Raw genomic sequence first — 25469 nt, 5'->3', positions numbered from 1 at the left:
TATTGTATACGGTTAACCACTGGACTTTTCCTGTGAATACACTTCTTCAGTTGTAATGTGATGAACTTCTTACTGGGTTTCAGATTAAGGCTGTATGCTAGCTATCATAGCAATGTAGAGCTGGAAGGGCCTTTGGGAGGTCATCAAGTCCAATGCCCTGCGCTGAGGCAGGCCCAAATAAATCTAGACCATCTCTGACAGGTGTTTGTCCAACCTGTTGTTAAAAACCTCCAGTGATGGGGATTCCACAACCTCCCTTGGAAGCCTGTTCCAGAGCTTAACAACCATTATAGTTTTACTAATATCTAACCTAAATCTCCCTTCCTGCAGATTAATACCATTACTACTTGTCCTGCCTTCAGTGGTCATGGAGAACAACTGATCACCTTCCTCTACAATAGCCATTAACCTGTTTGATGACTGTTATCAGGTCCCCCCCTCAGTCGTCTTTTCTCAAGACTAACCATGCCCAGTTTTTCTAACCTTTCCTCATAGATTAGCTTTTCTGAAGCTTTTGTCATTTTTGTTACTGTGTTTTGGATTTTCCAGTTTGTCCACATCTTTCCTGAATTGTGGCACCCAGGATTGGACACACTACTCCAGTTTTTGCAACAGTATCCCATTATTTACTTGTATTCAGTTTGTGATCCACTATAACTCTCAGGTCCTTCTCAATAGTAGTGCCACTTAGCCAATTATTTCCCACTTTGTTGTTGTGCATTTGATTTTTCCTTCCTAAGTACGTTGCACTTGTCTTCGTTGAATTTCATTTTGTTGAATTCAGACCATCCTCCTCCCTCAGCTCCTAGGCAGAGGCATGGCCAGGCAGTTCTGTGCACTGCCTCTTTCCTGAGTGCTGGCTCCGCAGCTCCCACTGGCCAGGAACCGCGGCCAATGGGAGCTGCGGGGACAGTGCCTGCAGGTGCAGGCAGTGCACAAAGCCCCCTGGCCGTGCTTCCCCCTAGGAGCCAAGGGAGGTGGATGTAACTGCTTCCGGGGAGCCCCTCCGAGGTAAACGCCAACCAGAGCCCTCACCCCCTCCTGCCCTCCACCCAAACTCCTGCTGCTGTTCGGAGTGGGGCGGGAATGGCCCAAGACTGCCCCAGCAGCAGCCGGTGCAGCTGGCCACTGCAGAAGTCACCAAGGTCATGGAATCCATGACCTCCATGACAAATTTGCAGCCTTATTGATAACTACTTTGAGTATGGTCTTTCATCCAATTGTGCACTTAGAATCATAGAATATCAGGGTTGGAAGGGACCTCAGGAGGTCATCTAGTCCAACCCCCTGCTCAAAGCAGGACCAATCCCCAATTAAATCATCCCAGCCAGGGCTTTGTCAAGCCTGATCTTAAAAACTTCCAAGGAAGGAGATTCCACCACCTCCCTAGGTAATGCAGACCACATTTAATTTAGACCACATTTTCTTAGTTTGCTTATGAGAATGTCATATGGAACTGTCAAAAGCCTTACTAAAATCAAGATATATCAGATCTTTCCTCCTATTTAGTAGGACAATAACCCTGTCAAAGAATGAAGTTTGTTGATTTGGCATGATTTGTTCTTGACAAATCTATGCTGGCTATTCTTTATAACCCTGTTATCATCCAGGTACTTACAAACTGATTGATTAATAATTTGTTCCAGAATCTTTCACCTATCAATGTTAGGCTGAGTGGTCTAGAATTTCTCAGGTCCTCTTTGTTCCCTTTTTAAAGTTAGGTACTACATTGGCCCTTCTCCAGTCCTATGGGACCTCACCCATCCTCCAGAAGATCTCAAAGAAAATTGCAAATTGCGCAAAGATTGCTTCAGCTAGTTTAAGTACTCCAGGATGAATTTCGTCAGGCCCTGCCAACTTGAATACATCTAATTAGATAAATATTCTTTAACTTGTTCTTTTCTTATTTTGGCTTGTGTTCCTTCCCTCTTGTTGTCAATATTAATTTTGTTGAGTATTTAATGAATACTGAAGCAAAACAGGAATTAAACACATCAGCCTTGGTGATGTCATCAGTTATTAGCTTTCTTTCCCTGCTAAGTAGCGAACCTGTGCTTTCCTTCATCTTTCTCTTGCTTCTAATATATCTAAAGAACATCATCTTATCGCCTTTTATATCCCTTGCTCAGTGTAACTGACTTTGTGCCTTAGCCTTTGTGATTTTGTTCCTACATGCCTGTGTTCGTTTTTGTACTGCTCCCTACCAGTTTGTCCATGTTTCCACTTTTTGTAGGATTCCTTTTTGATGTTCATGTCCTTAAAGAGCTCCTGATGGAGCCATATTTGCCTCTCACTATTCTTCCAGTCTTTCCTTCACTTGGGAATAGATGGCTGTTCTGCCTATAATATTGTCTCCTTGAGAAACTGCCAGATTTCCTAAACTCCTCTGTCACTTAGATAAAGTTCCATGGGAAGAAAAATCTATCAGTTCTGGGTTTGTTAAAAGTCTACTTGTTTGAAGTGCAGTGTCCTTGTTCTGCTGCTCTTCCTCCTTTCTTTCCTTAGAATCTGTCATTTCTTGATCAGTTTATACCAAATTGCCTTCGACCCTCAGATTCCTTACCAATTCCTCCCCATTGGTTGGATTCAGATCTAAAATGGCTGTCCCCCAGTTACTTCCTCCACTTTCTGAAACACCAAGTTGTTCCCAGTATATTCCAAGAACTTGTGCTTTGCCATATTACTTTTCCAACAGATGTCTACATAGTTATTTCCCTGTTACTATCCGGTCTTGTGTTTGATATTTCTGTTGTCTGTTCTAGAGATTCCTCATCCACTTCTTCTTCCTGGTGGTCTATATTTGACTCCTACTGTGATGTCACACACATTTTCTCTCCCTTTTATCTTTACTCAGAAACTTTCAACTAGTCTGCCTCCCACCCCCTTATGGACCTCCTCATGTTTTGCCCTTCCTGAACAAGCTGTACCCCTATATACCAATATTTCAGTCAGGAGATTTATCCCTTCAAGTTTCCGTGATGCCAATTAATCTGCCTTGATTACTATATTCTGAATATCTAGGCAAAGCTCTCTTTAAAGGTCATGTCACTCAGTAAGTTGAACAGCTGAGCCGGAATGATGTCTATCTTCTGTCTGCTGAGTACTGTATTCAGTCATATATGGGTGTGTGGTAGTGAGTTTTAAAAAATGGAAAAATTGAACTATTTACTTACAAAACTTGAATGAATAATGCAACTGACTCTTCGCATCCTGGACTCTGTATTTCAAAGGTGACAAATACTTTGGTTAACTCAGTTTTTGAGAAGAGTGGGGAAAACCTGTACTCGAGGGTGGGATTTTTCAAAAGCGCTCAGCATTGACCAGACTCTGCTCCCAACTTTTATTATTGTCTTCCCTGGGAACAGAGTTAGGCCAACACTGAGCACTTTTGAAAATCTCCTGCTAAATGTTTTGGGCACCCTAGAGATGCTGTAGTGGAAAAATATTTAAAATGTTAATATTTGAAAAATCTAAAAAGTTTAGTTTTTTAACACTAGAACTTATGATCTATACCTTTGTGACTTGAATTTATCTTGTTTACAAAGATTACATGAATCAATTCGAAAAGTACTATAAATCTCAGAAATATTATGGATAAACTGTAAAAACTGAAGTAACTAATGAGAAATTGTGTATAAGACTTTTTCTGAATTGGCAGTAAAATTTCAGATGTTAACCCTGATGGCTCAATAACTAAATTGGATTGATTGTCTTGCTAATTTGATAGACTGCAATATGTAGTTAAGGAAAATAGGATTAAAAATTGTGTATAGTTTATCACAAAGACTTAAAGACTTATCATAAAGCTGTCGACTAGCCTGACATGATTCACTTGCAAATTTAAGCGTGCCATTGTGTACAAACTGAATTTGGAAAATGCTAGGCATCAGAAATGGGAGACTACGGCCTTTGCAGGAACCATATTTCATTGTGTCGATTTGCAGCAGCTGGATTGGTGTATCCTGCAACAATGAATATATTCTGCAAACATAGCTCAGGGCTCTCCAGAAGTTCTGCCAAGAAGTTTATTTCTCTCATTATAGAGTCTTCATTGGTGACCCCTCTGAAGCTCCTGCAACAACCAATTTTTAATTATATTCTATTCTTTTATTGTATTTCCTGAAGTCCCCTCTAAACCTGGAAGATTCTTTTTCTCTTCCCAGTGGTTCTATGGTGATTCTCAATGATACTGCTTAATGTATGTATTATACATGGTGATAACTGCTAAAATGTTTCTTAACCCAAAATTTACACGTGTCAGATGTAACATTCCCTGTTGCACTCATCATTCCATTTTTTATATAAAAAGACGCAATAGAAGTATCACCATAACTAATTTACTTCAAAAAGTTAAATACTTCTGTGACCTTAGCAACAGTCTACAGAATGTAATAGTTATCTCCTGAGTTGACTTTGACTTTGGTCTTTGAAACAGGAGGTATTTAATAGATATAACACACGCTTTGATTTTCAGTGTTAGCTTTTAGTTTTTGTCATATTCTATTTTGAATATATAGAAAGAGACCGGTACTACGTAAGGCTTTACTAGAACAGTATTAATGTGTTTCTTACCTAGTATAAACAACAGTAGGAGGCCACTCTTCAATAATTATCTCAGGATCGTAAGGCTGAGGTGGCTGCTCCTGCAGCAGTGCCGGCAGGTAGTATGCGACTGTCACTGAAGGTGTGATCTCTGCGTGAGATTCAGTAGTGTGCACTAGAGTCACAATGGGTACAGTCATCCCCAAGTACAGCCCTAAAGAAAAATACATGACCATCACTCTAGAGAACACAAAAGAGAACTTTTGCACTCAATATGTATGAAGTTTTAAAACTAATATTGAACATTCTTAAGCTAAGCATAGATAAAGTACTGTAGAGTAGAAAAGTTTTTCATAGCAGAATGGAATTCAGTAGATTTAGAAAGTGGTGGCTTTAGGTGCTGTTGGCTGGAGGCAGCTAGTTGATATTAATCTTCCACTGTGCCTTGGACTTGCAGTACATACAATATATTAAAATGAAGTGTTCTGAGAGCTCTTCCCTGTCTAGATGTAGTTAGGTTTGGCAAAGATAGGGCTTGTCTACCACATGAAAGTTAATCAGAGTAATGTAGTGTGTGAATTTAAAGCGAATTAATTATTCCTGATTAACTCCATGAGTGGATGCTGCTGTTCTGCAATAAGAGTACCTTTGTCTGAAATAACTTAATCCACATGGATTTGGAATAGGAGCATTCTCATTGCAGAATAGGGTCCTCCAGACATGGAGTTACACAGGAATAATTCCCTTATTCCACAAACTGCCTTAACCCTGAACACTTGTCTTTTTAGGTTTATTAATCTAACAGGTTTGTATATATATTTTTACACACACACACACACACACTACTGATCATTATTTTGCATTTTAACGCAGCCAAATGCAGAGTTATACATCTAATAGTGCAGGCCATATCTACAGAATGAGGGATTGTATCCTGGAAAGCAGTGACTATGAAAAAGATTTAGGGGTCATAGTGGACAAGCAACTCAGTGTGAGCTCCTAATATGATAACTGTGGCAAAAAGGACTAATGCAATCCTTGGATGGATAAAGAGGGGAATGGGAGTAGGGAGGTGATTTTTACCTCTGTATATGGGTATTGATGAGACTGATACTGGGATGCTTTGTCCATTTCTGGTGTTCACATTTTAGAAAGGAAGTTGAAAAACTGGAGGTGACTTGATTAGTGTATATGTACTTTTGGGGGGAGAAAATTCTGTGTACTAAAGGGCTCTGTAATGTAGCAGAAAACGGCACACGAATCAATAAATGGAAGCTGAAGCCAGACAAATTTATATCGGAAATTTGGCACAAATTTTTAATAGGGAGGGTAATGATGATTGGAACAAATTTCCAAATCAAGACTGGATGCCTTCCAATACAAGGAAGATAGCTCGTGTTGGCTAACGCATGTTTGGCTCAATACAGTGGTACTTGGGTGAAATTTAGTGGCCTGTATTATACAAGAGATCAGATTAGAAATAGATGATCTAGTGGTCTTTTCTGGCCTTTAGCTGTGCAAACTGACTCTTACAATTTTTCATTAGTATTCTAACAGTTTAGAAATATTTGAATGACCAATATCCAGACAGCCTTTCAGGAAAAACTCATTTGTCTAGTGCTGATCGTGTACTCAGTGTAGTACAAAAATCACAAATCCCAGCCTCATCAGAATTTGAAAGGGAGAGGACCTGGTGGGAAATAAAAGCTGGAGATCACTCAATTATAAAACTTGTGCTTTTGAAATGTTTGTGCAAGGAGGCATTTCAGTTTGAGTGTTTTTTGTTTTCATTTCCAATACAAAGAAGCTGTCACAGGGAGCTGTTTCTACTATAAAGGATTGTGTATTTGGTTGGTGCAAATCAAACTAGAATTGATGAGAGGTGCTGGAGCATAAATAGCAGACGATGTTGTAATTCAAAACTAGCATCTGTAGTTACCTGAAGAGTTCTGCTCACAAATATATTTCATAAGCTTCATGAATCCCAGACATATGCTCTGTTCATACTGTTCTTCTTGCATTTTAATACAAGCCCATTTAGCTTTTCCATACTGACGTTTTTCGTAAAGCACTTCCCCAAACTGCAAACAAAAAATCGGACAATGAGTTAGTATCTTTATTTGATGTTAAGCTTTGGTATGGGTAATTTAAAGAACTTCTCAGTGTTTAAGATGACTAAGTCAGATCCTTTGCCTATTTTGAAAGGAAATAAGCTATCTGGTACATGGGCAGGAGAATGAAAAGAATGACGTGACTTATACTAAAATCTAGGTGTTCCAATTAAAAAAATTATAAAGAATATTGCTTTTCAAGTCTTAAATATTTAGTTCACTTTTTTTGTAGCTAACACTGAGGTTATCTAATGGGGATTGTCTGCTGAGGTATAGCTGCGTGCTAGCCACTTGCCTCAAAAGATTATTACACTGGTAAGTTGCAGGATTTTTTTAAGACTTAAAACTCTGGTAGTGGGGCCATCTACACGTTTTGATGTATTCATTTTTTTCCAAGTTTTCCATTAACTCTAATCAATATCAATGATTACCTTGACAAGGGCCATAATCAATGGTGCTGTAACTTGATCATAAAACAGATTTATGTGGAGGTTAGTGCAAGGTAATATAACTGAAACTGAAAAGGAGTACTTGTGGCACCTTAGAGACTAACCAATTTATTTGAGCATAAGCTTTTGTGAGCTGCAGCTCACTTCATCGGATGCATAAAGTGGAAAATACAGTGAGGAGATTTATATACACACAGACCATGAAAAAATGGGTGTTTATCATACACATTGTAAAGAGAGAGGTCACTTAAGATGAGCTATTACCAGCAGGAGAGTGGGGTGGGGGGAGAGAAAACCTTTTGAATAATGAGCTGGTAATAGCTCATCTTAAGTGATCAGTCTCTTTACAATGTGTATGATGAACACCCATTTTTTCATGGTCTGTGTGTATATAAATCTCCTCACTGTATTTTCCACTTTATGCATCCGATGAAGTGAGCTGTAGTTCACGAAAGCTTATGCTCAAATAAATTGGTTAGTCTCTAAGGTGCCACAAGTACTCCTTTTCTTTTTGCGAATACAGACTAACACGGCTGCTACTCTGAAACATAACTTAAACTGATTTAGCATTCAATGAGTTTGCAGTACTACTTGTAAATTACCAGCTATGTTCAAAGAACATTGAGGTTTCAAAGTCAAGCACTCAAAGATAAAGAAATACCAGAATTAAAGTTGCCCATGCAGCCTTAATTCACTCCCTTACACCTATGCATTATGGTACAGTCTCTAATTACCTGATGACCTACTATTTTTTCCCCCAGAACTCCTGCCTCATTCAGTGCACAGGATGGACAGTACTCACTTAATGAGCAGCTATGCAGTATTTGTTTTATCCTCGTTGTTGAATGTGCGGCTTTACATCTTATTCGTTCCACACTATTCAAACCCAGCTCTAAAGACAGTATTATTTTCCTCCTGGACTTTTCTACAGAACTCATCGTTAAGTGTGTGCTTCATGAACCATAATTAATCAATCTTTGCAATGCTCCTGTGAGATAAAGGGATATTACTATGCCCATTTTACCAAAGGGGAGCTGAAGGCAGAGATACAGGTCAAAAGTATCCACTGGTTTTGGGTGCTTAATTTGAGAGGCCAACAACATGATCTTTTCAGCGTACCTAGCATTATATAACAATTCATATGTTCAAAGCACAGCTCCAGCTGACTGCAGTAGCAGCAGTGAGTGCTCAGCATTTATTCAGATCATAGCCATGTGTCTCAAGTTGGGCACCCAGAAAATGAGGAACACAATTAGTGAACACCCCTGAAAAGTTTGGGTTTAAGTGACTTGTCCAGCATTACATAAGAAAATGGGGGCAGAGGCAGAGATAGAATCTGATTCTCCAGGGCAGCATTCAGCTAACTGTGAGACCATCTTTCTCTCCCTGCAATCCCCTGCCTCATTCCTACACACCTTCTAATTTCTGCAAGAGGCAGGGGTCCTATCGGCAACAGCCTCCTGTGCTACACAGCCTTGATTCATACCCAGAGCACTATCCATCACATCCACTGAATGAGGCACAGATCCTGTAGAGGAAAATAGTATGTAACTGTCACGGTTCCAGGATAACGGCACCTGTATTCCCCCTCCATGGTCTCTTCAGGAACCTGCTTAAAGATTTCCAGGTTCCAGGCATCACCTCTCCTGGGTGGGAACTGTCTGACTCCCTCCTGACAGAGGTTTTAAGGCTGCAGCACTATCTGATCTACACTGGTATCCCCAGCAAGCCAGTCTGCCTAAAAGAACAGTGTCTGCTCTGTTTTTTTCTGAGAACTATGACTACTGGATAGTGAGTTTGTGTGTGTGGTTTTTGGGAGGGGTGTGAGGGGGTGAGAGAACCTGGATTTGTGCAGGAAATGGCCCAACTTGATTATCATGCACATTGTGTAAAGAGTTGTCACTTTGGATGGGCTATCACCAGCAGGAGAGTGAATTTGTGTGGGGGAGTGGAGGGTGAGAAAACCTGGATTTGTGCTGGAAATGGCCCAACCTGATGATCACTTTAGATAAGCTATTACCAGCAGGACAGTGGGGTGGGAGGAGGTATTGTTTCATATTCTCTGTGTATACATAAAGTCTGCTGCAGTTTCCACGGTATGCATCCGATGAAGTGAGCTGTAGCTCACGAAAGCTCATGCTCAAATAAATTGGTTAGTCTCTAAGGTGCCACAAGTACTCCTTTACATTTGCTGGTGGGTTTCACAGTTGCTGATAGCAGAGGAATAGTGAGGCTCAGGAATCTTGGGTTAGATTCCAGCTTCTGGGTGGGAGTATGCTCTACAGAGCACAGATTCTTCTGCTCATTTTCTTCCAACCTGGACCCCTTCTGCTTGGCCATGCTATTATTTGTAATGACTAGTAAATGGCACATGCAATTGGTGAAAAATCCGGAGTCTGAAATCTGTTTGCAATGAATGTTTGTTGTAGTTCCAATACCTAATACTGTCTATTAGTAAACAGGTGAAATTAATTGAATTAGCTATAGATAGATAATCCAATTCTTCTGGCTTCACCTTTTTGCTTTTAAATATCTAATGAGAATTTTTTTACTCACTTTTGGTAACAGCCTTTGTGTACTGATAAAACAATGGATCTGATAAACAGAGAAGTTAACCCTACCACTTGATTAGCCAGCTTAGTGATACATTTTGAGAGTGGAAGTGGAAAACTAGAAATGACTTTCAAATAGTCTGAAGGAGTGGAAATGTTATCTTGGAGGCATTTTAAAGATAATTTCTACATGTGTATTCCTGAAATCTGCAAAGCAGAACTAGACTGTAGCTAACCCAGGCTCTGAGTAGAGAGAAGGTATTCTGTTCTCTGGATCAGAGGAAGCATGGATTGTACAAAATGGCAAATTCACAAATCAAAAGTATGCTCAAGGACAGTCTTTTTTTGGACTCTTACTGTTGAAGTTAACATATCTAAGTATTTAGCTTGCATTAAGCTTTCAGTAGCTATTATGCGGTGTTCATACAAATCTCATACTCTGTTTCTCACTTTAACTTTTTCTGTTTAATTTGGACTTAATCTAATTGCTTGGGGAAACACTGACTTTATTTTTTAAAATTATATTTGAAAATAACATCTCTTGCATACCTGGCAAGACACACATTCTGGATTTTCATTGGGAAAGGAAAATGTATTCAAAATTTTGAACTTTCCTTTTACAAGGTAAATAAAGGGAAAATATCCTTTAAACTCTTTTAATTTAAGTACACATTCAGTTACTGATTTGGGATGTTCACATACTGAAGTGTTTTTGGGTCACCTAACTTTCATTCTAGGCATACTGATTTCAATCACTTGTGTGTACTGTTCTCGCTTTCTTCAATTATGGACTGTTAAGACATTAGGGCCAGGTTTGTATCAGTCTTGAACACGTATACAATTAAATTGCTTATCAAAGTGTACTCATTTCAAATACCAGAATAAATACTTTGCAGGAAAAGAATTACCTTTTCTTTGCGGTGTACCAGTGTAAATGGGATACTTTCCCTCTCCTGATGTTGATTATTTCTGGTCAGTTGCTGGATTGGCTCTGCCATGTCTGCAATGACATCATATGTTTTTAATTCTAGAATTGAAACTACAGAAATAAGGAGTAAGCACATGTGGTTTTATTTTGGCCCACTTTGCTTTTGTGTTTTTGTTAAAAATGAGCCTGACTTACCTCAGTGTAGAAAGACATAGTCAGTTGACTCTTACCTTTGCACCTCTAAAATTATAGAAATTTGAGACTCTATTTATTCATATCACAAAGTAGCATATTGTCTGAGCCCTACTATACTCCTTGTTGCTTGTTGACACTCCCACTGCTCCAGTAGAAAACCCCAACATGTACAGCTGTTCAGGAAACAATACCTAGATAAGAGCATAGTCCAGTGGTTCTCAACATGCCCAATCAGTATACAACTGTGGCCCACATGACATCCTCGAAGGTATATGGGTTTTATATATGTGGGCTGCATCCACAGTGTGTGTGTGTGTGTGTGTGTTTTAGGGCTGACAAGCGATTAAAAAAATTAATCACAATTAATCGCATGATTAAAAAAATAAACACAATCACACTGTTTAACAATAATAGAATACCATTTTAAAAATGAAGTGAGCTGTAGCTCACGAAAGCTTATGCTCAAATAAATTGGTGAGTCGCTAAGGTGCCACAAGTCCTTCTTTTCTTTTTGCGAATACAGATTAACACGGCTGTTATTCTGAAACCTGTCACTTTAAAAATAGTTTTGGATGTTTTATACATTTTCAAATATATTGATTATAATTACAACACAGAATACAAAGTGGACCGTGCTCAATTTATGTTTTTGATTACAAATATTTACACTGTAAAAAAACAAGAGAAATAGTATTTTTCAGTTCACTTAATATAAGTACTGTAGTGCAGTCTCTTTATCATGAAAGTTGAACTTACAAGTGTAGAATTATGTCCAAAAAAATTAATTGCACTCAAAAATAAAACAGTGTAAAACTTTAGAGCCTACAAATCCAGTCAATTGTACTTCTTGTTCAGCCAATCACTCAGACAAACAAGTTAGTTTACATTTGCAGGAGATAATTGCTGCCCGCTTCTCATTCACAATGTCACCTGCAAGTGAGAACAGTCGTTCACATGACACTATTGTAGCTGGTGTCACAAGATATTTCCATGCCAGATGCGCTAAATGTTCTTATGTGCCTTCATGCTTCAACTACCATTCCAGAGGACATGCATCCATGCTGATGACGGGTTCTGCTTGATAACAATCCAAAGCAGCGTGGACCGACGCATGTTCGTTTTCATCATCTGAGTCAGATGCCACCAGCAGAAGATTGATTTTCTTTTTTGGTGGTTCAGGTTCTGTAGTTTCCGCATCCGAGTGTTGATCTTTCAAGACTTCTGAAAGCATGCTCCACACCTCATCCCTCTCAGATTTTGGAAGGCACTTCAGATTCTTAAACCTTGGGTCAAGTGCTGTAGCTATCTTTAGAAATCTGAGATTGGTAACTTCTTTGTGTCTTGTCAAATCTACAGCGAAAGTGTTTGTAAAACAAACAATGTGCTCATTCATCATCCGAGACTACTATAACATGAAATATATGGCAGAATGCAGGTAAAACAGAGCCAGAGAGATACAATTGTCCCCCAGGAGTTCATTCACAAATTTAATTAACACTTTTTTTTTAAGAAGTGTCATCAGCATGGAATCATGTCCTCTGGAATGGTGCCCGAAGCATGAAGGGGCATACCAATGCTTAGTATATGTGGCACACACATACCTTGCAATGCTGGCTACAAAAGTGCTATGTGAGAACACCTGTTCTCACTTTCAGGTGACATTGTAAATAAGAATCGGGCAGCATTTTCTCCTGTAAATGTAAACAAACTTGTTTGTCTTAGCGACTGGCTGAACAAGAAGTAGGACTGAGTGGACTTGTAGGCTCCAAAGTTGCACACTGTTTTGTGTTGGAGTGCAGTTATGTAACAGCCGCCCACCCCGACATTTGTAAGTTGTACTTTTCCAATAAAAAGATTGAATTACAGTACTTGTATGAGATGAATTGAAAAATACTATTTTTTATCATTTTTACAGTGCAAATACTTATCAAATAATATGAAGTGAGCAATGTACACTTTGTATTCTGTGTTGTAACTGAAATCAATATATTTGAAAATGTAGAAAAAGATCCAAAAATATTTAATACATTTAAATTGGTATTCTGTTGTTTAACAGTGCGATTAATTGTGATTAAATTTTTTTAGTTAATCGTATGACATGTGTGTGTGGATGCTTCCCACATAACGCATAGAGAGCTGCATTTGCGGTCCACAATGGTAAATAGGTTGAGAACCACTGGTTTAGTCATTGTGACCCACAGTATCTCAGTCACCTCCAGTTACTTTCATTCTATCTATGGAAATTAATCTACACTTGCACAAAATGCAGCAGCCTGTTTCTCCTACCAGGAGAAATAAATGAGAGCATATAACTCTGGTAGTCCATTGGCTCTCCATTCAATATTGAATCAAATTCAAGGTCCTGGTCCTAACCTCTGAAGCCCTCAGTGGGCTATAGTGTAGCTATCTTAAGCCTGGTCTACACTGGGGAGGTGGGAGGATCGATCTAAGTTACGCAACTTCAGGTACGTGAATAACATAGCTGAAGTCGACATACTTAGATCTACTTACTGCGATGTCTTCACTGCGGTAGGTCGACTGCTGACGCTCCCCCCTTCGACTCCGCCAACGATTCTTGCTCCGGTGGAGTACTGGAGTCGACGGGAGAGTGCTCGGCGGTCGATTTATCGTGTCTTCACTAGACGCGATAAATCAACCCCTGCTGGATCGATCACTCAGGAGGAAAGTGTAGACATGCCCTAAAACACTATCTTTCCCTGGGATCCACTATTAGCTGCAAGCAGCAGGGATTATGTGACTGATGAAGCATATGATGAAGCTGACGGGCAGGACACTTCAGCTCAGGGTATGTGACAAACTTTGTACCCATAGAAATTGGACAAGTCACTGTCTGGCTGTCTTCAGAGAATGGTGCAATATCTGCCTCCTTACACAAGCCTTCCCTAATAACAAGGAGTTCAAAGTAGGAGAGTATTTAAAAAACAACAACAAAGCCCTGAAGCAAAACAAGGGATTTCAGTCAAGGAACTGATCGGGAGTTCGTGCATGCAACTTATACAGAATTAAGTATGACATTAATATGGTATCTAAATACCACAGACAGGCACGACAGCTTATTTGAAAAGAAGTTTGCTTTGTCACGTGAACTTAAAAACTACTGAGATTTCTTACATGGGGGAATCATCGAGTTAAGCTAAGAAGGAATAAAATGGCCAAACTTATGACACATGCCAGCTTTACGTTTGGCTGAAGATCGTGTCCTTTGAAAGCTTATTTTAAACAGCCACAGGTCCATAATTCAATATTTAAATAACATGGGGAATTTTTCTACATGCTACTTTAAAACCTGTGATGTAGAAGGCTTTTTATATTGCAATTGTTTCCATCTATTGCATAATATTTTATACATATTTGTCAAATATCAGTGATGTAATGAGATACATAACCTACTTTTGATACGGGATTTTACTTTAACTTTAAAGGTGCAGAAGATATTTAAAATGACAAAATGAATTGGTCAACTTTTGTAATAGTACATATTGACTTTCTAGCAAAATGAAGCTGTAATGTACAAAAGCTTGAATCAGGACAAAATAGGTTTCATAACTTCAGATTTGTAAATTTTTCACATCCTGCTGCAGAAAGAATTCACAGTGGATTAATATTTTAAGGTTTCAGAGTAAGATATTATTTTAAGATTAGTCATAATGCCATAACATAAGACGCTGGCAAGTCTAAAATCAAAAAGCTACCAGTTTAGTTTGGGCTAAAAGGCACACTTGCATTTTGCACACTACTTTGCTCTGTTTGTAAGCAAAGAGGGTGTTGCATATAAAAAAATGAGCCTCTTAAGTGTCATGTGTGTTGCTCGTGATCACAGTCCTGGCACCCAGGCGGCTGAATTAAGGTGGCACAGGGCCCCTAGGAAATGCCAGAATTAACGTCTGAGTGCTTGACTTTGCAACCTAATAGTCTTTTAATATGTTTTTGTATGTAATTTCGTAGCTCTTTTTTAAAAAAGCAAACTGAATAACAAGAAGTGCCCTCTTGTGGTATTATAGGGACACCAACATCCGTCCTCTGCAAGTTTGGAACCTTTTAGATCCACTGCATAGACCTCTGCCACTTGAGCTAATGGAATAACTGATAGCAGTTGTAGGTTGTCATCTTGTATGTGGGTCAGCACTGGAGGGGGTGGAGAGACACTTTGTGTGTGAGTTTCAAAGATAGTTGCTAACAGCAGAGGAATGGTGAGACTCTGCAGGGGAGTGTGTTCTAGTGGGTACAGACCCTTCTGTCCTGTCCCACTCGCGTCTTTGCTCCACCCCAAGTTCCTTGTTCCAATCTCCTTCTTGCTTACCCAGCTTCATGCCAGACCCATTCTCTTTGCCCAGCCAGTCCTCCTGTCCCTTTCCAGGTTCCTCATCCAACTTCTCTGCTCTCCCATGCCCACTCCCCCAGATTCCAGTCCTAGTTTCCCTCCATTGGACTCCTTATCCAATCTCAGTCTTTCCCCCGACCTCTTCCCCTCCCTGGTTCCTTGTCAGTTTCTCTGTTTAGCCAGTCCCTGTTCTCCCTGAACACCGAGCCCCTTGTCAGATCTGTCTCCCTTCCCCTGCACCCCCATTTCTTCCCCCACTGATTTAGTTCTAAGCTCCTCGTCATGCCAGTCCCTGCTTCTTGTCCAATCTCAGTGTTTGTGCCCCAAAGCCTACTCGCTCCCATCCCCCTAGTCTCCTTGCTCAGTGTGTCCCAGGTTCTCTCCTCCCCCACTCCCATACTCACCAGACTTCTTGTCCCCGTTCCCAGCTACTTTCCTTTCCCCAGGTCTGGGTTTTGTCTTCTCTGCATTTGAATCAGACAGCTTTCTTCTCCATGCTGCTTGGATGCCAGCAGGAGGGTCATTGAGACCACAAGAGAGAGAAGCTCCCTGCTCTGAGTCCCAATGCCCAGCCCCATCCCAGCCTGGAGCAGCCAGGTCTGTCTTTGCCCCTGTTACCGTGGGCTGCACCATGATCACTCATTCTGTGAGGATGGCTTATGTGCAGTATGGTAACATGTTGGAGCTGTTACGGGATGACACATGCTCAGTTGCTCTGTGGGGATTCACACATGCAGTCTGGCCAGTACAGTGGTAGGATATGTGAGAAGCTTGAGCATGCTCAGTAAGGACAGAAGCTTCAGCAATTTTAGCTGTTCGCTAATAAGTCTCTACTAAGAATGTCCAAACTGTGGTTTTTCTAAGGCTTGTAGGTAGGGCTGGTTGGAAAATAAGAATTCCATTTCACACAAAATATTTGTGGTTTCAAAGTTTTTTGTTCTGCACTGGAGAAAGTTAGCTTCATCTAAAGTTGTCTTGCCAAAGAAATAGCTCCTGTCAGCCCAGGTCCCTTTCCTGGCTCAACCTCTGTTCATGGAGGGAGAAGACGAATATAGTGGAGGTGACCATTTCCTGAAAGTCACCTGCCTTTAGCCATCTCATCATCCTCCCCAGATAAAGCAGTTAATCCTAAATCCACTGCTTCTATGGACAAGCTAAAGGTCTTCTAGCACCTGTTAAAGAGAATAGTGGAGATGCTGGATATTTTGCTGTGGAAAATCATCCAAGAGAATCAACATAAGCTTCTGGATATCCTGCAGCCTTCCTGCTTGGGGCAAGTGGCCATGCCCATTAATGCTGGACTGCTTGAATCAGCCTAACTGATTGGGCATAAGCTTGTCTTAGTCACAGCAACATCGAAAACTCTCAACAGGGGACATCAGGTGTTAGCTAAAGTGTTTGAATATTTCTGTGAAAACCTATTGGTACTCTTGTATTACAGGTGGCTCATGCGAAGCCAAAACAGGAGAGCCAGCCAAAGCAGGAGGGCCAACCAAAGCCTTGCTCTCAAGAGAAAGACCTGAAGAAATCAGACCTCTTTGGGAGGAAAGTGTATTCCCAAGTGTGATGTTGTCTAATTAAAATATGACCATGTAGATCATTATTGCTACCACTGTTATACGTTTGCAGCAAATCTTGTACAAAGTGTGTCAAATTAGGTGTCAATAGAAAAGTTATGTGCTGAATATGATTGTGGTATTTGTATGGAGGTATCATTTTTGTATTTGAAGTTAGGAGTATTAGCTCTATACCTGGATTTCAAATGTTTGCTCCTGGGTAGCCACCCACAAGGTATTTAGCCTGCACATCTTGAAGGGACTATTCAAGTTAAAATGGCTCATTAAGGAACACTTAACTCACAATGTACCATGGGAGATGCCAGTCTACACTTAATGGACTTTCCTACGAATGTTCCATCTGGAGTATAGGTAATGGCTTCTGCTGTGACTAAGTGAAATCATGCATGGACATGTGACTTGCCCATGTGACCCCAAACACCATCTTGCTACCTGTAATTTTCCACAGAGAGAACAGTGGGTTTCCCTTCACTTGAGAGAACTTGATGGATCTGATGGACTTTCCTGAGGACGTTTCAGCCAGACTATGGGTAATGGCTGCTATAACTCATCGAAGAATGCAAGGGCATGTGACTAGATCATGTGGTACTGAACTCCATCTTGTATGCCTGTACTCTTCCACAAACTGTGCTGAGTGCTTTGCTTGGAACAATGAGTTTCCCTCCACCTAGGAGAAGCTATAAGAGGCCCTGGAAACGTCTCCGTTTGGCTGCTTTCCTGCTCTAGCCTCTGGACTATGGACTTATACTAAGCATTCTAACCAGGGGACTGAGGACCTTCCAATGATTTGGAAGCAACCAGAGCTTTGACTTAAGCCAGCAGTTTACTCCATCACTGCTACAAGCCTGATCCAAGAGCTTTTCATTTATTGTATGTATTTGATTCCTTTAACCAATTTTAATTATTTTCTGCCTGTCTTTTTATAAATAAATCTTTAGATTTTAAATACTAAAGGATTGGCAACAGTATGGTTATTGGGTAAGATCTGAGTTATATATTGACCTGGGTGTGTGGCTGGCCCTTTGATATCAGGAGAACCTTTTGTTTAATTAAACTGATTTTAAAGAACCACTCATCTTTAAGTCTAGTTCTGGGTGTTGAATCCAGGACTGGAATATCTAAGGAGGCTGCATTTCTGACTTCTTGTTAGCCAGTGTGGTAAGACACAAGTTTACATTTGTTGCTGGTTTGGTATATCTCACGGAAGAATAACCACCAGTTTTGGGGTGTGTCTGCCCTTTTTTCCAGCAGCTTGTCCTGAATTTGGTTTTCTCAGTTATGACCTACGAAGGCGTGGTGACACCAAGTAAGACTTTAGTTGGGAGTGGTGAATGTGGAGCAAGTGCTGCTCTCCACATATAACTTTCCTTTATGGGACAGACTCTGGAAAGGACAGCTCGAGGAACTGGAAAGCTTTCAGCCCAAACAGTGCTCCAAGTGGCTCTTGATGCATCAGATGCAGCCACCAGGTCAATGGCCAGTGCCAGGATGATGAGGTCTTTGTAGTATTAAGCATTGGAAGTGAAACTGGAAGTCTACGTCATCATGGAGGACCTCCCATTCAAAGACAGTGAGCTCTTTAACAGTGATATGGATGAGGCTCTCCACATCCTAAAAGACTCAAGAACTACTTTGAGATCTTTAGGCTTGTGCATCTCATCCCCAAAAAGGAAGCACCTGAGACAATAGCAACCATATGCCAGACGACAGTCACTGTCTGCACTAACAGTCCTCCGAGCCTGGAGGAAGAGGCAGTGATTTCACCATGTTCTTTCTTGCTGCCCCACATTCCAGGGCTCCTGACATAAACCAGTTTTGACACGTACATTGAGAGTCCGGCCAGAACGTCTGCAGATCCTCCTTCTGTTCCTATTTTTGGCAACCGCCTGTCCCACTTGCCACTATTTCCTAATCCCAAAGGAAAAAGGGGGGCTGAAGACCTATCCTCAGTCTTCACCATTTCAACACCTTTGTCTGTTGCTTCAAATTCCGTATTGTGACTCTTGCCTCTGTAATCCCCTCCCTGGATCCCATGGACTGGCTTGCCAGCTCTCAACCTTCAAAATGCCTACCTTCACATCTAATACATCCTGCTCACAGAAGATAACTGAGGTTCCTGATATGTATGTCTCTGTCAGTAGAATCCTACCCTTTGGTTTCTCTACAGTCCTGCATGTACTCCCCATGTCCTAGCCGAGGCGTGTCTGAGAAGACAAGGAGTCCAGGTGTATTCCTACTTCAGTGACTGGCTGGTACAAGGAAAATCCTTCCAGCAAGTGACAGACTTATTTCAAAGGACACTAAGCCTCTTTGACGTGCTGGGACTCAGGGTAGACAAGGAAAAATCCATACTGACCCTGATTGAGGCAGGTTGGGTTATAATAATTCCAGCAAAGTCCAGACAGCTTTGGTACTCAAGCCTTGTGAACCTTTTAGAATGACACATCTCCTTATCAGATCTGGTCTTACAGAATAATGGCTGGATCCTGCATCTGATAGCCTGGATGCTGGCTGGCTAACATCTACAGAAAGGATCCGCTCTGCTGCATTTCAAGCCATCTTGCTCCAAAACAGGAAACTCTTACCCAGACTGACAGAGCCAAATGGAAGAGGGTTTCTGTCTGGGCAATGCAGCATCAGCTCTTGCTTGGTAGCAGCCCCGATTTCAGCTATACTGAACTACTTACTTTCTCTAAAACAATAAAACCTGACCCTTAGTTTGATATGAGTACACTTGGCAGAGACATTGGTGAATCATCTTCCTGCACAAGGCTGTACCATTTTCTAGCACCCGACAAGGTTCTTCATTGGGTGCTCACATGCTTCCCCACTGGTCTGGCAGTGGGAACCCCCTCCTGCCTTGGTCCTCAAATTGGTGATGACCGGACTGATGGGTCCACCCTTTGAACCGTTGGCTACCAGGTCTCTTTATCACATGTTGAGGAAGACAGCCTCTTTGGTGCCATCACATCAGCTAGGTGAATAGGAGAGATTCAGGCCTTCGTGATGGGGTCCCCCCGACATTCTTTCACAAGAACATTGTCACTCTCAGATCTCACCTTAAGTTTCTGCGTAAGGTGGTTTCCAACTTCTGCATCAGTCTTTTCACATTCCCTGAACTGCCTTCCACTCCAGGTAAAATGAGACTTCACATGCTGGATAATCCTGAGCATTGTCATTTTATTTAGATGTGACCATGCCATTCAGGTGTACATCTAGACTGTGTGTGGCATTTGTGGAATGGGCTAAGGAGCAACCTATGCCATCAGAGACTCAAAGCAGGTCTCTGATTGTGTTATGACAAGTTTTGGCTAAGAAAGATCTACCTGGACAGATGAAAGCTCATTCACGGCTCAAGCACCTTTGGTGACCTACTTGGGTAATATCCCCATATCAGAGAAATGAAGGGCATCAACATGGAGTTCAGTCCATACCGTTACCACTCATTATTCCCTGATGCAAGCTACAAAGTTGGATACTAGTTTTGGTAGTGAAGATTCTACAATTATTCTTCAGGTAAGCCTCTGCTCACCCTAGCTCCGGGCAACCATTTTAGTCACAGAGTAGAATGTGTGGACAAATCCCTGAAAGAAGAGAGAACAGTTACTTACAGTAACTGTGGCTCTTTAAGATGTGTTGTCCACACAGATTTTACAAAGCACCCTCCATCACCACTCATAGGACTCCTGCTCCTAGAGGATTTTATTGGGTTGCAGCCACCCCACCCTTCATGTCCTTGACGGTAGGCACCTAGTGTGGCCTTAGCAGACATTGATGTTCAAAAGAATCCAATCTCACCCGCATGGACACTGAGTGGAATGTGTGTGGAAAAATCCATCTCTAAGAACTACAGTTACTGGAAGGTAAGTAACTATTTGTTAGTAGGACTGAGTTTCATCTTGTACACCACAAGTGTAGATGTCTGTTGGGTGGAAAAATTAGTTACATTTTCAGATCTTTACAGTAGTTCTCTTTATATTATTTTTTATCCAAGAACATGCATGCTTTATGCTATTTGTGTGACTTGAATGTCATCTTCTAATGAAGAGAACTCTGTTATTGAAAATGTTAATATTGGTTAACTTTGATCTCTGGTTTAAACCTTAAGTTTTTTGCTTAGTAATTAAAACATCAGATCCTGCTTTAATATCATCGGAGGCTGACTTACAATTTGATATGCAGTATAGTTGTAGCTGTGTTGGTCCCAGGATATTTAAAAGATATTACCTCACCCAACTTGTCTCTCTGTTGGACCAAATTCCGTTGGGAGGAGAGACGCTTACGTGCTATAGAGCTCTTCTTCGGGTCTGGGAAAGGTACTCCATGTCACAGCTAAATACAAGTTCGAACAGATAGTTTAATACACGTAGTTAGCTCATGTTCTGAGGGACCATTTGAAATCAGACAATTGCTATGCTCTCAAATGACCTCACACAGGAAAATGATAAGACAACACAATCTGTGGATGAACACTTTTCACAAAACGATCGGTCTATATCTGACCTTTCAGTCCTCATCCTCAAAGGAAATCTGACCAACACTTTCAAAAGACAAGCCTGGGAGCTGAAATTCATAACTTTGCTAGACCTTAAAAATCATGATCTAAAAAGACACTGGATTTATGTCTTATTACAACCCACTAACCCCCCTTTTTGTGCTATGACTGTAGGAAATGTTAACGGGCCACTTCACCTTGAGTAGTCCCTTAGAGTAGGTGCTAATTACTATCTGTTCAGTTGTGACACTCTGGGTTTGTCTACACTACCACTTCCCTGCAACTTACATCGCTCAGGGGTGTGAATAATCCACACCCCTGAACGATGTAAATTACACTGACCTAAGCGCCAATGTAGATAGTTTCTCCAGCTGACATAGCTACTGCCTGTCACAGGGGTGGAGTAAATAAGTCAATGGGAGAGCTCTCTCCTATCAGTTTAGAGCAGGGGTTCTCAAACTGGGTGTCGTGATCCTTCGGGGGGTCGCAGGGTAGTTACATGGGGGGTCACAAGCTGTCAGCTTTGTGGGGCTCACAGCCCCAAGTCCCCATTAAATTACATTACCTCCCCATTTTTAATTTATAAGCGGGGGGGAATATCACACTCAGAGACTTGCTATGTGAGAGGGCTCACCAATACAAAAAGTTTGAAAAGCACTGGTTTAGAGCGTCTTCACCAGATATGCTACAGCGGTGCAGCTGCATTAGCCCTCGGAGTACCTTTCCCAGATCTAAAGAAGAGTTCTGTATAAGCTCAAAAGCTTGTCTCTCACCAATGGAAGTTGGTCCAATAAAATATATAACATGACACAAATTGAGAGTTGATAGAAAAAATTTTGTACGAAAGCAAATTAATTCAAGCTAAATCACTGAATAACATTCTTGTCTATGCTGCTTATAGTAATAGGATTTTTTACCTTTATCTCAGGAGAGTAGTTGGAATAAGGTTTTTGATATATTGAAGTATCTCCGTAGCATAAGGTATTCTTTATAAGCTCTATTTCACCCCTTCTGGTGACCTTTTTAAAAAAAATTCCATTAGAGGAAATTTTTCATGTTTAGCCTGAAGGTAAGTCTTTGGAATGTCAGCCAAACAACTTGTATTATGGAACTGTGAAGTAAAATACATATTACTCAATTCAAACTGCTTTTAAATTTGAACATTTGTTATGGATTTATACATAAAAACGAGTATAGCATATATATATTTTTAAAATAGTGCCCACAGGTGTGATAGGTACTTGAGCCATATGGTACATGTCCTTTAAAGCTTAACATTCAGACATGACATAAGATGTGAAATAACTTTGGGAGGGGACAGGCTGAAGAAGGATGAATTGCAGCACTATGTGTACATCTTGAGGGTTCAATTATTTAAATATTAAAATGGTAATTAGGATTGACACTATATGTGAGTGTTATAGAAGAAGCAAGTCTTTTTGGTGGGATTTCAGTTGGAAGAGGGTAGGACTGGTCTGATATATTTGACGGGACTTGGTTTAGAAGTCAGTTAATATGAAGATTTGGTAACCTCTAATTGTGGTGGGTCTTATTAACATATACATTCACCAGATACTGAACGTCCTACCAGGCACCTGATCTAAATTCATCAGACCTACTGTAGGCTTCACTTGAGAAAAGAGAGGAGGATTCTACTTGGCAGTCACTAACCTAAGCAGGTATATGGCATACACAATGCCTTTTATATTATGATGGCATTAAATATCTTGGCTAATAACTTTAAAATTCAGCAACTGGATGCTTCAAGCAAGTAGGATAGGCTTGGTTTTGCCAGTTTTTTAAAGATTTGTAAGGAGTCTCTTAAGTTGGAATAAAGTAATCTGAAATACCTGCAGTTATAGGTTTCCTGCTTCTGATGATAGTGAAGGAGCGGTGTTTATAACTAAAGGAAAACTTTTGTATTTGTTATATTGAGGCGTTTGCCATTGCCATGGTTCAGTGGGTAGGCATTGGTTTGACTATCGGGCCCGCTGTTGCGACAGGAATAGAGTATCAGTCACTTTCTACAAACACTAAAAATAAAAAGAAAAGGAGTACTTGTGGCACCTTAGAGACTAACAGATTTATTTGAGCATAAACTTTCGTGAGCTACAGCTCACTTCATTGGATGGATCAAGGATGGTGACAAAGATGTTTACAAAAAACAAAACCAAAGAAAATTCCCAAACTCTGTTTTAGAGATGAGCTGTCCACATTTTTTACTTAGTGTATGTCCTGCACTACAAACAAGTCAGGTTCCTAGGACCTGAAAAATTACTCCAAACAATTTTTTTAAAAAATTCCACAATTACTTTGAACAAAGTTTTAGCTGTGACTTTGTTTATCCATGTTCTGATCCATTTATCTCATATGCACACTGCTCTGTTCTTGATGGTTCAGGCCACATGTCTCAGAATTGGAAGTGTAACTTCCCAAAAGCACCTGAAACTAGAGGTCTAATTTACATTCCCTTAACTATAGTCAAAAGGCGATATTTGTTACATGATAGCTAATACCAAACAAACTTTAATATGAGCTCTCCCTATCCACACCCTCATATTAAAATATTACTGTGGGAAATTTCATGATGGTAGTGACTAAAATTTTTGATACATGTGACAATAAATACAAATTAGAAGGTGTAAAAGTTGGCTTGTAAACCAGATATTTAGCAGCAGCCTCGCAGAAGTCACTGTTTCAAAAATATTGGTGCAAGCTCTTTGATCAATTATAACAGAACCACAATCTAAACAGCCCACTCCCTGCCCGTTTCCTGTAGTCACAGGCATATATCCGCTTTCTTCCAAGAGTAAACTTTCACCCCTACCAGCCTTATAACTGTACACACATTATTTTTAGTTTCACCAGTCTGGAAGCCAATTCTGTTAAAGAGTCGTAGTGATAACAAAAAGAAAAGGAGGACTTGTGGCACCTTAGAGACTAACCAATTTATTTGAGCATAAGCTTTCTTGAGAGTGAGCTGTAGCTCAAGAAAGCTTATGCTCAGATAAATTGGTTAGTCTCTAAGGTGCCACAAGTCCTCCTTTTCTTTTTGCAGATACAGACTAACACGGCTGCTACTCTGAAACCTGTCACCGTGATAACACATATTGTAATCTCTTCCCTGCTCCTCCTTGGAAGGATCATTGCTCCTCTTCCCTTTCTTTTTCAATCTCACTATACAAACACAGCATTTGAAAAAACTGCATAGTCCATAAAACAAAAGTAAAATTTGTTAAAGGTAGGACAGTATTGTAAGATTCCCAAAAGAATTGGAATATCAGTTTCTAATAAGTATGCTCCTTCCTTCCAAGTTCCTTCTGTGTAATCTTGCTAAATCCTAAACTGTTTTTATTGTTAAGAGGTTTAACCCAGCTTCACACTGTTTCATCACTTACAGGCACATTCGTTTACTGCATAAATTAAATACACTTGTACAGAGGCTGAAATTTAAATTTGAATTTTGGGATGGCCTTTAAATTACCTTAAAAAGGGTGCAAGAGCACTAACCACCTCAAATGTCACCCGGAGTTGTTGTGGGAGCCTTGGATCCTGGCTCCCGTTTTACGCATCTATGGTGGCAGACTGAAAAACTAGCCGAGGATGGAGATGAAGAGGAGAAGTGGGGCTGCCCCACAAAACACACAACCCTTTTAATCGTGCGCTGCCTCTTCTCCATGCTCGCCATTTCGTCTGGTCTCTCTAGCCCTCGGTCGGCTACAGCCACCCCCCTCTGACTCTGGGACCTGTGGCCGCCGGTGGGGAGCCCGGGGGACACTCCTGCGCTGCCTGCGGCGAGCGGGCTGCGGCGAGCGGGCGGGTCCTTACCCCTGGGCACGTCCACCTGGTGCCCCCTGCCCACGCTCTGCCAGTAGCTGAGCAGACGCTCCTGCTCGGCGGCGGCCGCCTCCGCCTCCGCCTCCTCCGCCCGGGAGCAGCTGCTGCTGTGATCAGCCGCCTCGGGGCTCTGCTCCTCGGCCATGCTGTCCAGCTCCTCCAGCGTGATCGCCCCCGGGGCGCCGGGCTCCCCGGCCGCGCCGCTCATGCGGCAGCCGACCGCTTCCTGCTGCATGGCGGGGGAGGCGCTGGCCCCGGCGCGCCCGGGCCGAGGGCGAGGTGCTGCTCCGCGCCCCGCGGCAGGGCGAGCACTGGCGGCGGCGGCGGCCAAGGCGGCGCTTTTGCTCGCCCTGCCCGGGGGCGGGGGCAGCCTGCTCCGCCGGCGCCACCCGCTGCTCGCCGCGCTTGCGGACAGCTGCCTCGTCCCTGCCGCCGCTTGCT

General features: G+C 41.4%; 2 protein-coding genes across 9 annotated transcripts in view; one reads left to right on the top strand and one right to left on the bottom strand.

The window, feature by feature from the left end:
* The window catches only part of FANCM (FA complementation group M), a 142688-nt gene that overhangs the window by 11717 nt on the left and 105502 nt on the right, over nucleotides 1-25469 (top strand). The window lies entirely within an intron of this gene.
* On the bottom strand, nucleotides 815-25280 carry LOC144266279 (heme-binding protein 2-like). The gene is made up of 5 exons (XM_077819714.1): nucleotides 25020-25280; nucleotides 10563-10654; nucleotides 6482-6623; nucleotides 4573-4756; nucleotides 815-4072 (listed from the first exon to the last, which is right to left on the bottom strand). The coding sequence occupies exons 1-5, from the start codon at nucleotides 25261-25263 to the stop codon at nucleotides 3901-3903; spliced, it is 834 nt and encodes a 277-aa protein (XP_077675840.1). The 5' UTR covers nucleotides 25264-25280; the 3' UTR covers nucleotides 815-3900.

This window comes from Eretmochelys imbricata, chromosome 6 (genome assembly GCF_965152235.1).
Source record: "Eretmochelys imbricata isolate rEreImb1 chromosome 6, rEreImb1.hap1, whole genome shotgun sequence".
Lineage (NCBI taxonomy): Eukaryota > Metazoa > Chordata > Testudines > Cheloniidae > Eretmochelys > Eretmochelys imbricata.
Note: the sequence above shows the minus strand (reverse complement) of the source record. Positions and strands in the feature narration are given on the sequence as shown.

Coding starts and splice junctions, on each gene's coding strand:
- LOC144266279 (XM_077819714.1), bottom strand. CDS start 25,263: ATGCAGCAGGAAGCGGTCGGCTGCCGCATGAGCGGCGCGGCCGGGGAG. Junction 10,655..25,019: donor CCAGGTGGACGTGCCCAGGG/GTAAGGACCCGC, acceptor ATGTCATTGCAG/ACATGGCAGAGCCAATCCAG. Junction 6,624..10,562: donor TGGTACACCGCAAAGAAAAG/GTAATTCTTTTC, acceptor TTTTGTTTGCAG/TTTGGGGAAGTGCTTTACGA.